We start from the raw sequence: 16638 nt of genomic DNA on the forward strand, positions 1-16638 counted from the left end.
CTCCCAAGCCACAGCTATTTAGCCTAACCTCATATGTCCAGTGATACTCAGGGGATTGGGGCTTAATTTAAGAACTTAAGAACTGTGTGGTTTCAGAACAGAAAAGGAAAATTTAGATGTTAGAATAAATAATTATTTATAAAAACACATTTTTCTACACATTTCTTCTCTACACATGCTGATGTGCCATGACACCTTTATCTCCAACTGACACAGAACATAGTTATACATACCACAGTTTGGTGGTTAACTTGAATCACTTCATCCCCAGCATGGATTTTCTTGCACCGATCTGCAGGTGACTGAATTTAAAATAAAAGAGATGATAAAGAATACAGTTCTTACTGGTCATCATCTCTCTTTCAGCAGTATGATTGCTAAGCTATGTAAATCAAGTTAGATTGATAATGACATTCTACTGTGAAATAAAGAATTAAAGAAATATTTAATAAATCAATTCATTGTTGTTCGAGAAAAATAATCTGTATTATTGTACACAATACAATCAAATGTTAAGAAAGTTATGAATATTTTTTTTATTAAAGGGTTACCAAGTCCTAAGGATTTCTTTTTAATTTCATTCTGCCAAAAGAGTGCTTTAATCTGCCTGACGTCTCTTAAGCCTTGAAAGCCAATCTTTGGATGAATTTTGAGCCTATCAAGACTAATTAGCAATTCCTCATAAACAAATTTCACAACTTTGCCTTTGTATTCTACAACATTTCAATATGTTGCAGAGAACTTCAGTAAATTACTGTTCTTCAAAGAGTACACAAGGAGAGAGGTTAGGTTAGGTACCAGCTAGGAAGATCACGTAAGTTACACAGTAACTACGTTTCTGGGTCATTATTAGGGTGAAAGAAATGTAACCAGCATCAAAATCCTACAAAGATCACACTTTCAAAAAGTAAAGTAGTTGTCGTCTTTGCTTTTGTCTCAAAAAAACCCCACCCCAACAACAAAAAAATAAAAATCCAAACTAAAACCCCCACAACAAAAAAACCCACAACAAAAAAAAACCAAACCTCCCACATAAAGTGACACCCCCCCAAAACTTTCCCTTCTTCTGCCTTCTGTATTTACAGCAGACCAACTGTTTTCTGAGGGCCATGCCCCTATGTTTAGAGGAAAATAGTTCTTTCAGCTCTTCAAAGAGTGACAATGCTTTGATTTTTCTCTCAATACTGTGACTGCCAGCCCATGAAGGCACTTAATCAACTTAAAGGTAGAAGGTGAGACTGGCAGTTTGAAAAAAAAAACTGAGTTGCTCAGGAGTAGGTTTCTGAAAACCTACTATGAATTTTACAGAAAGGAATGAAATTAAACTAATTTTCAGGTGAGATAACAGGTCATCTAGAGAATATGCTCCAGACCTGAAATGTGGACAGTTTGTAGTAACCTATGTACCACATCCCCATTCAAAATATATGTCCCATAGCTACATCATGACTTTCTAGTACAATTCCATGTAATTCATGTCCTAAGTTAGGGACAGTGTTTAAATGGAAGATATCCAAGAGCAACATGAGGTTGAAAGAAGGGTCACTCATGACTCAATCCTAGGAGACATTGCTCAGAACATCCTAAATCAAGCTGGGCTGACAAAAGTGTAATTTTACTTACATAAAGAACACCAGTCTTGACTTTTTGGCACTATTTCAGCATTAAAGGTGTTGGCTGAGTGACTTGGGGAAAAATTTTAATGCTGCTGATTAAATTCAAATGATCTATCTTCTGCCTGCCATTTCACTACTCACACTTACTCATTCATACCTCTAACAATCTTTACAATCCTCCAATGTAATACTGCTATTTTAGCTCAGATGTAGCTACACCTAAGACTTTCAAAATGTCAATGCAAGTGAATCTTGTGTCATTACCCTTGAACTCTACAGGACTGTATCACGATACAAACGTTCTCCTACATTAACTTCAGCACTTGCACCTTAAATCTTGACAAAACAGGTATTTTGTGTAGCAGTTTGCCAAGCCAGTAAATATGGTCTGAGAATCTTCAAACTGGAAAAGTCTACTTTAAAAAAACTCATTGCAATTATGCCTCGAACACACTGCAAGGTGAGGTAAAAATCATTTATACAGGAGTCTCAAGGCTGTGGTCTTATGAAGAAGTTGCAACTTTTGTTCCTTACCCATTTTTCCTCCCAAGTAAAGAATACAGACCTTGTTGTAAAGAAGTATTATCTTTTATCATGACTATTTAAGGAAAACAGAGAACTGATGAGCCCTTTCCTTTTTTAGATGTATATGCTGATCATTAAGCAAAACAATCCATTCAAGAAGTCCTACTAGGAGGAACAAAATGTGTCACATCACAGCTATACCTTTATTAGCTGGTAAATCAGTTCAACAGGGAGTTGAACAACAGATGGAAGCACCTGTCGCTGAGGCTCACACATTGATACCATACAAGGTACTCAGAATCTGCTTAGGATTTATTCTTCAGAATAGATTTAGCTTTGTCATTTAGGCTAAATGTTGTATTTTTCCCATTTCCCCAGTATACCCACACTGTCTGAAAGACCAATTTAGACAGCCTGGAGCACATTTGTTGCATGCCCACAAAGGAGATTTTTGTGTTACTTCTTCTGAAAGGCCTCTCTTCCCTGAGATCTAAAGGCAACCCACAAACTCAACCAGTGCACAGTAACTGGGTACACTGGGAGCACCCCCTTCAAAGTTACACTCCTGCTAGAGATGCACCGCATGCTGTTACTTTTGAAAATACTTTTTTCTATTGGAAAACCAAATTACAAAATGGCCTTATTTGAAGAATACATTTGTTTTGTGAATTAAAAGAATCTGTCCAACATGGTGTAAAAGGTCTACTCAACAAGAAAGATGTAATCTCTTGCTGGACCAATACACCCTTTAGATTTGTTACTTCCAAACAAAAGAGAGAAGATGTGAACCAGAAAGCTCAGCTTGCTCTAATGCTACAGGACCACCAGAGAGAAGCTCTTACAGGGCAGTGACCTGTGAGGAACCCTGCTCTCTCACAGTTCAAGTTTCAGAGCTCAGCTGCTTTAAACTGCAGGGCTGATGTGTTGGGAGAGATGACTCCTGATGCTGAACAGCAAGATCCAAACTCTAATGGGCTTTGTAGCTGGACATCAAACACTTCAAATGGCAAACAGAAAAAGGAGAACTGTGGTTACAAATACCACTCCATTACATTAATGCGGCTAGTACTGCTGTGCTTCTGTGTTTATTAAAGAGACAAGTGCTTCTCGGTGATCTTTCAGAAAGTGTCAGACAAGAAGTTGTGCCAATGTCTCACTTGGAGGAGCAGCATTGGAAAGAAAGCAGCCACAAAATTTTGTTCAAAGGGAAGAGAATTTGGATTCTTACTGTTTCCTAGAAGTTACATTGTGTCACAAATAGTAAACATGTCAACATCAACAGGTCAGATCACATCTGCACCATCATGACCTTGCTCTGGCCATGCTGCTTAGATGTTTCTCCTCCCATCTGTCAGAATCATACCTTTTTTTTTTTTTCTTTTTCTTTTTCTTTTTTTTTGGTTAAAGGAACTGTGTGTTTAAAAGCAGGAGACACCTTACTTTCTCTAAGGTGTTACTCATTTCCACAAATGCTTTAACACACAACAGGTTTTTCCCTAGATAGCAGACTGCAGTTTCTCAGTCAGCTGTGAGCACCTCCAGGGTGTTACAGTGAGTGAAAGAGTCAGTAATGAAAGCAGAAAAGTTATCATGACTGAAGCTTCCTGACGTGGCTTTAAATTATATTCATGAATCATGAAAGATAAGAGTTTTGAGGGAATGCATTAGGATTTTATTTTTATCTTTGCCTCTGGGAAATTAAACCCAATATTAGTAAGTCATGGAAAGAAATGGTTCGGTTTTTAATCTGAGAGAAACTCAACTGTAAAAACCATCCTCCTTCTTTCATATGTTTTCTAGATTAAGCTCAACTATGGCTCTGTTGTTTTTGTTTAGTTTTGCTAATTTCACCGATGATATCTGTAGCTGTAGGTCTGACTCCCTATAATTTTTATTTCAAAGTTGAATTTCTTTATGTTTTCTTTATTCTGAGACAGGTGGCATTCACAGAAGTTCTACAACAGATATTATCTATTGGGTATAACCCATGGATATCCTGCCTGCAGCAGAAGAAGAAAGAAAGAAGAAAGGCTATCAGGTTGCAGTTCCTATGAAGGGATGGGAATAATATTCCTGTTTTATTGAGAAGTTAACAGAACCTTACTGCGGATCAGAGGCAGCAGCTGTAAATACCATGTAGGTAGTCTGCACTTTCCACAGTATGATACAGTAGCAGGATAAAACAAACATTTCTGACAGCTTCATTTTAAGAAAATGCCATCAAAATCTGTGAAAGGAATTGCCTAAACCACTATGGAACAGTTCGGGGTTCTTTAGTGGCTTGTTCCGTGTTCATTGAAGATTATGGACAGAAGCCTTTCCCCCCAGAATGATCCTTTTGCTCACTTCCTAACAGACAGCCAGTTCTCTAAATATGGTGTACAAGGAAAGGAGGTTGTACTTCAAAGGCAGTTGCAAAGTAGTCTGTTATGTTTTGCGTGCTGTTTAATATCTTCAGTGAGAATTAGTACACCGGTAGTAAGTGTTCCTTTCTATAAGCATTACTCAGAAGTTCATGCAGAAATATATAGTTATTTGTCAATGTGAAGGGATGTCCTCATTTCATGCACTTACTTATTACAAAATAAAGCTTGATAGGTGGAAAATATAAAAGCTGTTTGTCTAATACTGCAGCAAACTCCAGCATATCAGCCTACACATAATAAAGACATTTATCTTTTATTCACAGAGCAAGGTAATTCCAACACAGCTACTTCCTATCTTGATCAACTGCAGCATTTTAGGTGTCTTGCAAGAACAAATTGAAACTGATTCCCCTGGTCCTCAACTGGGAACAACTCTTTCAATTCTGAGGTAAACAAGCACAAGCGTTTCTGCCGTCCAACATGCTATTGGTCCTCAACAGCCAACTAGCACATTTTTGCAAGCAAAATGTAGTCTGTAGCAAAGGGAAAGCATAAACCACAGGTAAGGTCAAAAAGGCTTCCAGGCCTGAACATACAGTATTAACAATACTTACATTTTCTGTTGTTCCAGTAATTACATGGAGACCATCATATGTTGATTTAATGTACATACCCTAAGAAAAAGACATCATGGGAAAGAATTTTTAAAGTGTTTCACAAACCATCACCATCCAAACATAACTTGCATATCTCTAAAAGAAAAGCCTTTTTTTCCTTCTTTCTTTTTTTTCTTTTATTTTAAGATTTGTGGACTTCTAATATATGCCATGAGGAATTTGTCTCTGGATAGGAAAGTGCTTTCTGATACACTCTGAGAACAACAGCCCAAATGATTCCGGCCCTAATTAGCAATAGCAAACTAAAACTTTTACCACAGCCATCTCCATAAATACTCCCCAGGTTTTTTAATATACTCCTTTAACTACAAATATAACACCACCTGATTACAAAAAAACCCAGAACTACAAATTGCCTTAGGATGATCAATATTTCCATTTTGCTTTGGAAGCTACAGAAGACTTTAAAAGGTCTGGAGTCTCTGGTAGGCAATGCTGCAAGCATAACTTTCAGATTGATAACCAATGCTCTGAAGCACGCCTGCAAAATGGCTCTAAGACTTTCTGATAGCCTCACTCATCTCAGTGAACAGGTCAGCTATAAAACTCAATGATGAAAACTTAAAACGTCAACTTTGTTAGCTATCCTACTTCTGTCATAAATATGTGGAAAAGGAAGGATAGCTTATGAACAGACAGAAATTCCTGCATGGGTAGTCTGAGACAGTACCTCAGACTTTTCATCATGTCATAATTCAAACATTTTAACAGCATCCACTAAGACAGTGAGAGAAGGAAAAAGGAGAGATAATTGGCATACACTGAGCATTCAACAACTTCTGAGGAATCTCCTTTCCCCGAAACGGTTCATAGAAAGCAGGTAAATATTGAGTACTCGAGGAAACATTATCTCCGTAACCTACTTTTTCTCCTTTTAATCAGAGTGCCACAAAGTCTGTTCCTATCTGAGGAACAGGGTGCACTCACTGTTATTAAGTATGGTAAAGAGGCAAAGAAGACATGTCAGGTTGGACTAATCTAATTTGGGACCAGAACACACAGACATTTTGGTAGTGGAGACAAGGAAGTACCCCCCACTTAACAAAGTGGATGATATCCCCAGTAAAAAAAAAGGGACTTTACGAGTTTCTCAGGAGAGAGGGCTCAAAACTAAACTCCTATTTTGCTCTACACAATACGTAGCAGTAATGGCATCAAATCCAGTTGTCATACTGGGCTGTCCCAGCTAGAAGAGAACAAAGCTCATTACTACACAGATAGGAAGCCTCTAGCATCATTCTTCAACTTCCAGCTCCTCTATGCACCTTCAGCAATTTTGCCATTGATTGGCTCCATGCACGTAGTTTCCTGCTTAATTCAGTTCTCTCAAATATAGAATGGCAATTTCTTATACATTTATCCTCACAACACCCCTGTGAGGTAGGGAAACACTAATATACACACATTTTACAGACAGGAAAATGGAGCCACACAAGAGGCTGAGATATATTGGTATCTGTAATTTGGTACTGATACCTACCCCAAACAAAGAAAAACCAAACAAAAACCAGGACCTAAATCCCTCTCAGGATCTGGATCTAAGTGACCTGGCCATACACCCTGCGATGTGGCAAGAGCTGAAATCATGGTGATTTCACGGTGACAGCAACTATGAGTCAGGTCCCCACACAGAGCAATTTCTGAAGAATGTCACATCTTTGTTTTTATTGACAGCGAGTTACTGCTTTCAACTTAAAACATCACGCTGAAAGCAGAGGATAAAGTCTCACACTTAATGGTGACACAGTGTTTAGTTCTGTGCAAAGCATTATTCTGAAGGATAGTAAGGTCATCCAAGTATGCTATCATGGCGGAGTGTAATTCACATCTAATCTAGTCTTTTCTAGAAATTTAAAAGACTTTGAAGAAGCAAAAGAGGAGAAAGAATTTTTGCAAAATTTTCTTTAAAGGCTAAGATCAAGATTTTGCTCACATTGGGAAAGAGGGAAGCTGCAAAAAAAGATCATTTTTATTCCACACATGCAAAATTAATAAATGTTACACTAGTACTATGCCACATTAATTTTGCAAGAGCCAGCATAATTCTGTTTACAAAGCAGCTTTTAAATGGTGAGACGTAACATTTTGCAACAGAAAGATGAGCTACCCTTTCACCCACATTCCTCCATGCCTTGTTTTAAATGAACAATATACGGGAAATGGTACAGAGAAGAGAATGTTTCTGGCTTATTGTTTGATCTGGAATGGAAATAAGAATATTATAGACATTTACAAGTTTTCCCCTCTCTGCCTCCTCGTGGCTGCACAAATATCAACAGTACTTTTAGTGATCAAGAATACAGGGGAGATTAGCATGTGTGCTGTTCATTTGTACTGAAACAAATTGGCAGATACGCATCTTAGGTATCCAGAGATAACGCCGTGGTCCTTATGAATTTACAAGGATCGGTTAGGTCAAATAAAAGGAAAGATAATTCAGGTAATGTGATTAAAATAACCATAAAGTAACCACCCTAGGAATCAAGAACATATGTATGCCTAGAGTAAAGATGGGGTAACTCATGCTTAATTACATCACAGATTGTCCTTCCTGATCAGTTATGGGAAGAAGTCTAATTTCAAACCACACATTTTATCTTGGTGAAAAGTATTATTCAGTTAAGGGTTAGAAAAGAGACCTTGTACCTTTTTTCTGGTTTTTTTTTTTTTTCTGTTTTTTTAAAGAATGAAACCAGAATCTGATATACTTTTAACACACTTTATGTAATGCTGGATGGAAAAGAAAAGAAGATACTAGTTCCATTTTATCACACACATAGCTGAATTTTTACTCTTTCACTGTGACATCATCTTAATGGAGTCCCCCAAAGTTGCATGTGCCTCTTTAACCCCAAACAGTTCTCACAACCCTGTTCATATTTTTTTCCCAGCTCCTCCAATATTTCAAGCCAAAGAACTCAGGAGATATATTAAGAACAGTAGTACACTGGATTCCTGGAAAATACTTTCTAGCTAGGCAGCCAGCAGTGCACCTTTAACCAGCTGCCACACTCTACTGTATCTACAACTTGTATTTTATGGGTGCTTTTTCACATGACAGGCTCATTTTGTGTTTGCTTCAGCAGGCAAAGAGGAGCCCGGAACAGTCAGTCTCATGTTCTGGTGGATTCACTTTTGTGTTTCTGAATCTAGCAAGCTAGGTGAATAGCTGTTACTTGAAATCATATCATAGTACCTGAACTGACTAGGATTAAAATGATAATATGAAAAGGAAAAAATAAAATTGAGGATTAATCCTTGCCACAGTTCTCTGATATTAGAAAAATAGAATAGAAAGGGACTGTTGAAGAAAACTTCCCAAGGAAAAGTGGTAGGTATAACTTGGTTACCTGCTTTTTGTCTAACAAAAGGCATACAGTATTGTGCTTCTTCACTAAATACATTCACTGTTTTCAGTCAAGCAGTAATATTTTTAAGTTTGTTTCCTGCCAAAAGATACTATCTAAGCTAGTCAGTTTTGTCTCTTTCTAGAACATCAATAGTGTAAAAACACACAAAATTAAATTCTGCTTAATGATACAGATAAAACAACTTCCAAGTCATCAAAAAAAAAAAAAAAAAAAAAAGAAAAAAAGAAAAAGAAGTGGTTACTCATGGAAGCATGCTGGTGATTGCAAAGCTGACCACATTAATCCATTTCAGAGCTTTTTAGAAGAATTTTCTACTCTGACAACTCCCTTTTCACCCTTAGTTCACAAACACTGCAGGCCATGTCTCTTCCTGCAGCAACACTCACTGGAGAACACTGTATGCAGCCAGTCATGTAACTACCCCTGGGCAACAGACCAGTGATAGTGGAAAGGAAAAAAAAAAAAGAAAAAAAAAAAAATCAATACCAAAACCCACCCACCCATAATGTTGCTTTACCCAGTACGCAAGTTTCCTCACATCACACCCTAACAACATTTTCTGTTTGCCAGGTTGTTTAGTCTGTTTTTCTGATAAATGTTAACTAGTTTTAATATCTATTAAGACACTGTAAACCCTATAACACAATTACTGTTTCCTTCTGCATTAAGGTTTTAGTCTGACAATTTACATTATCCTCCAACTGGTACTTACGTTTCCACAAAAAACAAGGTCAAACACAATGAAGGAAGTATTTGTGCTGATTAAAACACCTGACAGTGCTCCAATGTGTTTTAAGTTGTAAAAACTCCAACCATTTTATCAATTCCATCTTGTATTTAGCATATGAGTTTAGGGAAATAGCATTGTTTTCTGAACTTTTTATTTCTTTCTCCTTTCCTTTTTCTCACCCTGATCTACTTTAGCTTCTCAGATATTAAATTTGAAACTTGTTAGATATTCTGTTTATGCTAGGTGACAAAAAAAAATCTTCCCAGTTAGCTGCCATCCTTGTCCTTTTCCTTCTATGTTAAGTCTTTCCATCTTTATAGAAGATTTTATTTAGTGATCGGTAGAGTCAGCACAGGACTATCATGTGGATCAAAAATCTAGAAGTTGACAATAATCCATTTTTCCATCTCCATCGTTGCACAAATCCTGGAAGAAGGTCCAGAAGTTATCAAGCTTCACATCCATCCAAGTACTCCTGAAGTCCAGAGGATATTCACAACTACAAGCTCCACCATCAGTTCTTAAACTGGCACACTTAGCACTCAACAGGGCGGTACTGATATGCATTCACTGTATCTTATTTGAAAGATTTAGTTTAAAAACCAAAAAAACAAAAAGCCCAACAACCCAAAAGCAAAGCTTTCATATAGAGCACCAAGAGCAACTTGACAAAGATGATCTGTTAGTAAGACTGGCACTGTAACAAACTGAAAGGTATGATATTTACCCTCCTGGTGCAAATATATCATCCTTAGTTCCTGCTCTGGAGAGCTCACAATCTAGAGGACATAGCACAATACAGAGGCAACAGCATAGAGGCAAGGGTGAAGGGAAAAAAAAATGACCATATCAAAATAGCATTGTATCCTGCTAAGGCTAGTATACCGTACAGTTGGTATTTTCCATTTTTAAAAAATACATATAATAATTTTTATGACAATGACATGGTAGCCCTCAGTTAGCACAAAGACCCTGTTCAGCTGGTTCACAAATACATACTAAAAGAAAAAACCCTGCCTTAAGAGCTTCCTGTTTAAACAGACAAGACAGACAGAGGGTATAAAACAGAGGCACAGAGGGGGAAGAGATTCTCTATCTGATCAGCTACCCAGCAGGAACAGACCCACCAAACACATTCTTACTTACAAAAATACTGCTCAACATTTTTCAGTCACTGGGGGTTGACACCAACCTACAGAAAGACTTAAATGAGGGGAAAAAACAGTCACGAGACAGAAAAGAAAATAAAGAAGAACTCAGATAAAAATGGACAGAACTCCAAAAAAAGGTGGTTGAGAGAAAGGGGAAAAACATTTCTTCATTACAGCAGAAGGTAGGATTTTGAAAGGCTGACTGCAGTGAGCTGGTGGAAGAGATAAAATTACAGGAGAAAGAGAAGGAGGAGAGAATCCATGAAAAGCTGAAATCCTGGAGGACTAGTTTGAAATGGATTCAGAGATAAAAAAGAAAGCCAGTGGACGAAGGGAAAACAAATAGCAGACTAAAACAAAGGATTGGGCAATATTTATTCATCCAAATGTTTAGTTTTTTTCTCGTATTTTAATTGCAAATTGCCAAAAGAGTGGAAAAATAATGCATAATTGCTCTAATTACCTTGGCATACAAATTTGTCAAAAAACCAAACCAAACCAAAACCCCAAACCCGACAACAGCCAACCCACAAACCAAAACACTCACCAAAACTACACCATCCAAACAACTTCAAAAACCTACTGCAAAGAGCACAGCAGTAGTCCTTCTTATTCAAAAAAACTGAATGAGAATAAGCTTGGTCAGAAGTTGCAAAAGCTATTTCATTAGAAAAAAATGGTTAACTGTATTCTGATCACCTTCTACTACCTCCAAGGACTGTGTGAAGAGATGTTATTAGTGATGTAAAGTTGTAGAACTGTAATTGCTATCAGTGTGGTTTTTTTCCATGCAGTGGGTGCTGGATACTTAAGTAAACAAAAGGTCAATGGTCAGCTCTTGAACAGCAAACATGGGATGGCTGCACTGAGCCTTTAAAAGCACCTGATTAAGCATGCAGAGTTCTTGCAATAAAATTCAATAAGCTACTGCTCAGCAGTGCTGTAGAGCCCTTGAATAACTTATAAAATAGCTTTATATCCCAGAGATACTATGAAGCATATTCCAGAATTTGACAGGTTTTGTGCATAAGCCCACGCAAACTTCTTTGGTTGAGTTGATCTTAGTAATTTAAATCCCTTCAGACTTCAAGATCCTGGAACAATCTGAACCATTTTTCAGAAGCTGGTATAAATGGCAAGAACTTCTCGCTCATTTCTCCCTGTTCACTAAACTCTGCATACATCGGTCAGCCTTACAAAATACTTCCCTGTTGGCCCAGCTGCATGAGAAACCAAACTAGCAAGAGAAATTAAACTGTTTTCAGATTTTAAAATAAAAAAAGCTAAGATGTCCTATTCCTTTCCATATATACACCTTATTTTAAAAAATTCACTTTCTCATCCTGGATGATGGGTTTGATTAACTGCGTACTTCTTACCAGCCCTTCACTTGGCTTGATGTTTGTAAGCTGGATCACTTCAAGGTGAGCAGACTGGGAAACCAGTGGATCAGAAGAGAGAGAGATAATGTGATCACAGACGCCAGAGAGAGTTTTACACTAGGAAAGAAAAAAGAAAATAAAATGTCACAATAAGCATGCCATTACTAACTATTTGCATATCACCCTACAACTTAACAAACTGCATTTTTAAAGTATGTATTAAATCACACTGCTGAATCTACAAGGCAGAGGGAATGAAGGAGGAGGGGGAAAGGCCTCAGTAAGCAGCACAATACAAAATCCGTTTTCTGTGATGACCCTGAACTAACACAGCGCCAGACCAGGGAAGAACAAGAGGCAAATGCTTTTGCATCTGAGTAGAGAGAAAAAAGGACTGTGCGAGCTGCTCCCATGCGCTCTCAGGGTTCAGCGCCCTGCCTCGGAGCGGTGCTCAGGCATGCAGGGAGCGCATGGTGAACTCCAACCCCCCTCTCTGCCCACATCTTTTGCAAAGACATTAAGCGCCCCCAAACCCTGCCAATTTCAGTTGAACATGCAGATGTTCAGCACAGACGAAAATCAGGCTCTTAACAATGATGGGTAACTCCCATTAACTCTGAAGTTTATTCTATACTAATAAAACATGCTAATTGACTTTGGACTGAGTTTCTCATGTTCTACTGCTGCCAAGCATGATTTACTATTGCAGGCATGAAGATTACAATAAATAACCACTTCACGATGGGATAATTCTTAAACCTGTTATCCTTGGCAGCCTCTTCGCAGCAAGAGAGAAATAAAAAAGCTTCTAAAAGGCTGGGACTGTCAAACGGGTACTGTGTATCTCCTCATCTCACTCCCTGAACACCCTCTTCTCAGAAGCAGGGAAGCTGTGATTTTTTTCCTATCATTCTCTCATATTTCTGTAAGCAAGTGATTTTTGAGAGTTTCAGTGTTTTCTGTGAAGTCCCCTTTCAGCAACTAAAACTGATTTCTCAGTTCAGGTTTCCAAATGCGTGTTTTGTCAGCAAATTCAGGGATTAGAACATTCTTCTGGTCCCAAAACTGTGGGTACCTCCAAAACCAATTAAAAACCAGCTTAACTGCTTTCAAATGCAAAAGATGAGAGCTGACCAGTCTCCTCAAATGACTGCAACACAACTGCACACGACTGCTGCACCAACCACTCTTCCAAGATGGCAAAGCATACTTCTTAAAGTAAAAAATATCTACAACAATGCTACGGAAAAATTATATAAAACTGGATATAACCTCCTTGCCAAATCACCATTATAATTCCAAATGCCAAACTACAAATATCTTATATAAAAAGGAAAGTAAAAAAACTTAAAGTGATAAAAGCAAAAAAAAAAAATCCAGTGACAGTGAAATCTTAATCCTGTTACCGGCCACTACATTAGGATTTTCTCCTCTTTAAATTATTTGCAAACAGTTGGAAATTTAGGTTTGTACATAGTTGGCTTATTTTATTGAACAATAATATTTCAGAATGAATAAACAAATGAGAATCAAATGCATAACATAACAAAACTTGTATTACCAGCATGACCTTCCTCCGGAGATAATATTATCTTCAAGCATAGACACAGACACACACACACACACACACACGCATCCCCCCACCCTTTCTGCTTTATCTGTATTTCCCGATGCAGAATCATTACCAAAAAAAGGAAGTAAAGAAATACATAAAATGAGGTTAAGAATGCTTTGTGCTTTACCTGAATTAGGAAGAAGTGAAGAAGTGAAAAAGTGAACTTTATTGCAAAATTGGGTTTTTATGGCTTTTTAGATACATGAAAATTGCTTTGAGCTAACATTCTGAAAAGGCAAAAATTATATAAAATTCCATAATAAAAATGAAAGCTTAGATTTCCTGTTTGTTTGGGGTTTAAATACAATGTTGGCATGTTATTTGTATTTTCATCTCTCTTGTAACTGCAGTGACAATTATTGAAAAATTACTGTTAGAAAATTACAAAACACTCAGCTCTCCACATGCAAAGTGAAGAGACCTGCATTATAAATCATTCTCTGGTGATGAAAATGGAATTTTTCATATATCTTTAGACTTGTATTCACCCACCTATTCTTCCTATTAATCTCTTGTAAAACTACTAACTTTATGTGTTTGTTAGCGGTTTCAGAGAAACTTCTATTTACAAGAATTAATGTATGATTTTTCCTCCTATTCCCAACTGTTGCATTGTAGAGAGATGCCAAAACACACAGAAAAGGAGTGTTCTTACCACCTAACACAAGGTATGCCATTTCAAGTTCACAGACGTGGCTCCTCATTCAAAAAAATGTCCTCAGCTGCCCTGACAGATGATGGGGAAAGGAGAGGAGTGAGGCAAGTCCAGGATGTGGCATGGAACAGAAGCCTAAGCTGAGATGCATTAAATAGCTCCCTGGAGCAGCTGCTCTCCCTCTGCCTCTCTGTGAGAGGTGTACAGACAGTCTATACACTAAGCCTATGGAGATCAGCATTCCAATATGGTTATATTGGTTGCAATCCTAAAACAAGATGGTGTGAATATTCCCCAAGAGGAGCTCTTAATACCGGATGCCAAAATCACCAAGTTACTACGATAAAAAAATCTGCCATATGCTGCTATGCATTTCTAAGAGATTATTGTCTTTCAGGTCTTGTGGCTTTCTTTCCATTATAGATATTCATACTGCCATCCAACAGCACGATATCGTGCCCATTCTAAGCACAATAAATGAGCTGCAGCAAGTCCCTAGAGAAGACCTTACGACTAGAGGATGCTCTTTCAGATTAAGGCTTCAAATTCTATGACCTTTCCAAAATGTAAACACTCATTCAACGTGTGGGGATACATACATAACTGTCTTCCTAGAAAAATTATACTTAGGGGCAAAACTCTGCTGCATTATTATTAAACCTCTTCCACTTCATGAGTACCCAGCCCTGACCAGGGTGCAGACAAAAGTCGAAGACAGAGAACTTTCAAAGCTCCATTAAATGTTATCATGTTTATTAGCATGTATTAGTATCAGAGGTGACTGGAAACAGCAAAAGAAACAAAAGGTACAGAAAAGTGAAAACAAAAGTTCTTGAATTACTTCTCTCATTTTCTGACCAACAGAATTAGCTTTTTTTCTTCTAATAGAGCACTAGCGGACCTGAGTGATTCAGTAAGACAACATGCCATGAACTAACTGCACCCATAAAGAGAGTTTCTCCGCAAACAATCACTGCGGATAATGAGACCTAATCCCAACATCGTCTGCTTAGTGACTATAGAATAGTTCTGTCCAGCAAACTCCTTTCATTAAAACATGTTTTGCTTTGCTTTTGAGAACTGTTCTTTCCTTTGGAGGGGAAAGGATGTTTGCTGTAGGAGGATTTTGAATTTAAGGGTCACGGCTATTGCATAGCAAACTGGCATATTCATGTTGCCTGGACTTCCAAGGAATGTCTAGCTAATTTGTTTTTAACTAGACTGCTCATCTGATTTCAGAATACTAAGCATTTTATTTCAGTTTTCTTGTTCCAGCATAATTTCAAGACCTTGTTTTAGAAGATGGGTCTGGGTTCTGCCCAACCATCCAAAATTTTCAGCTGCTACAAGAAAATATCTAACAACTCATTCAGTTTGCCTCTGAAAGCAGAAGAAGCCTGTTTGTGTTAGAATATTTACAGAATCTTACAAGCCTCCCTTAACTATTATACACTTAAATAATATTGGTTAAAAGCTCCTTGGTTAAAGAGTTGGACTGTAAGTAGTATCAAGTGTCTATTGGGCTTGTGTGAAAGGCAAATTTTCATGTACTCTGAGCTTGCCCAGAGCCGGGACAGCAAGGGGCCCGCTCTTACACAGCGGGTATCCTCTCCCCACTGCAGACAGGGTAGACAGACTGTCACTGGAAACACATCCAGAGGCTGACATAGACAAAATAATGCATTTTTCCTTGCCTTTACTCTCAGAAACATCTCATTCATGGTTTGTGGGTTGTTTTCTTGTGTGTGAGTATCTGTGGAGGATGGGAGAAGGAGGAGGAGGGAAATTGAGCCCCAGGAGCATACTGGAACTTGGATGGCTCTGGGACACATTCATAGGTGTGGTGGGACACATTCATGGGTACAACTGTGTCAGTTTACAACAGAGTTTAACCAGTGGCTCTGAATGTAGTTACTATCCAGTTCCTGCCCAGGTTACTGCTGTTGACTTCATTGGCCAAGGCTTTTTAATATACCAATCAGTATAAATCAGCATACAGACAAAAGAGTCTTTCCACAAGGAGCATGCTTCCTCCCTATTAGGTCTCTTTAAGGAAAAAGACCTTGGACCTATTCAGTGGATCAGGACCTTCCATGGCTAAGACGCTACCACATGGCACAGGAACAATGTTAATTTAATGGAGGCAACATGCTATTGTATTTAGGAAGTTCCCAAGTGAACCGCCTTTGGCTTCTCTATGCTCCTCTTCCGAAACAGTTCACACTGTGGCTCATCAGGTTCATTCCATATTCATTCACACAACAACCCTGCCTAAATCTAAAGTTATGTTCGATGCTACTTTACTTCTGTCTTGACTGAATTTTCCCTAAGCTCCCCTGACTTCACTGGACCTTTCACCCTGGCAGATGCAAAGCCAATTTGACAAATTATGTAGGTACAAGAAATACAGGGGGGGTGTTTTTATTACTACTACTAATAATAATTAATTTAAAAGTTTTAAAATTATTATTTTATTTGATGGAAAGTAATGGACTGACATAATATTTTGCATGTAGGCTACTCAATGAATTTGACTGGAAGAAAGGCACA

The 16638-nt window shown here is 37.9% G+C and overlaps 1 protein-coding gene across 4 annotated transcripts in view; it reads right to left on the reverse strand.

Annotated features, from left to right (window-relative positions):
* Positions 1-16638, reverse strand: part of CNKSR2 (connector enhancer of kinase suppressor of Ras 2) — a 220153-nt gene that overhangs the window by 117392 nt on the left and 86123 nt on the right. For all 4 annotated transcript variants that reach the window (XM_075711816.1, XM_075711806.1, XM_075711798.1 and 1 more), the window contains exons 6-8: positions 11816-11935; positions 5122-5181; positions 234-302 (exon numbers count right to left, since the gene is read on the reverse strand). In XM_075711816.1, coding sequence (XP_075567931.1) covers positions 234-302; positions 5122-5181; positions 11816-11935 — 249 coding nt within the window. The remainder of the gene's footprint in view (positions 1-233; positions 303-5121; positions 5182-11815; positions 11936-16638) is intronic.

Source organism: Pelecanus crispus, chromosome 1 (genome assembly GCF_030463565.1).
Source record: "Pelecanus crispus isolate bPelCri1 chromosome 1, bPelCri1.pri, whole genome shotgun sequence".
NCBI lineage: Eukaryota > Metazoa > Chordata > Aves > Pelecaniformes > Pelecanidae > Pelecanus > Pelecanus crispus.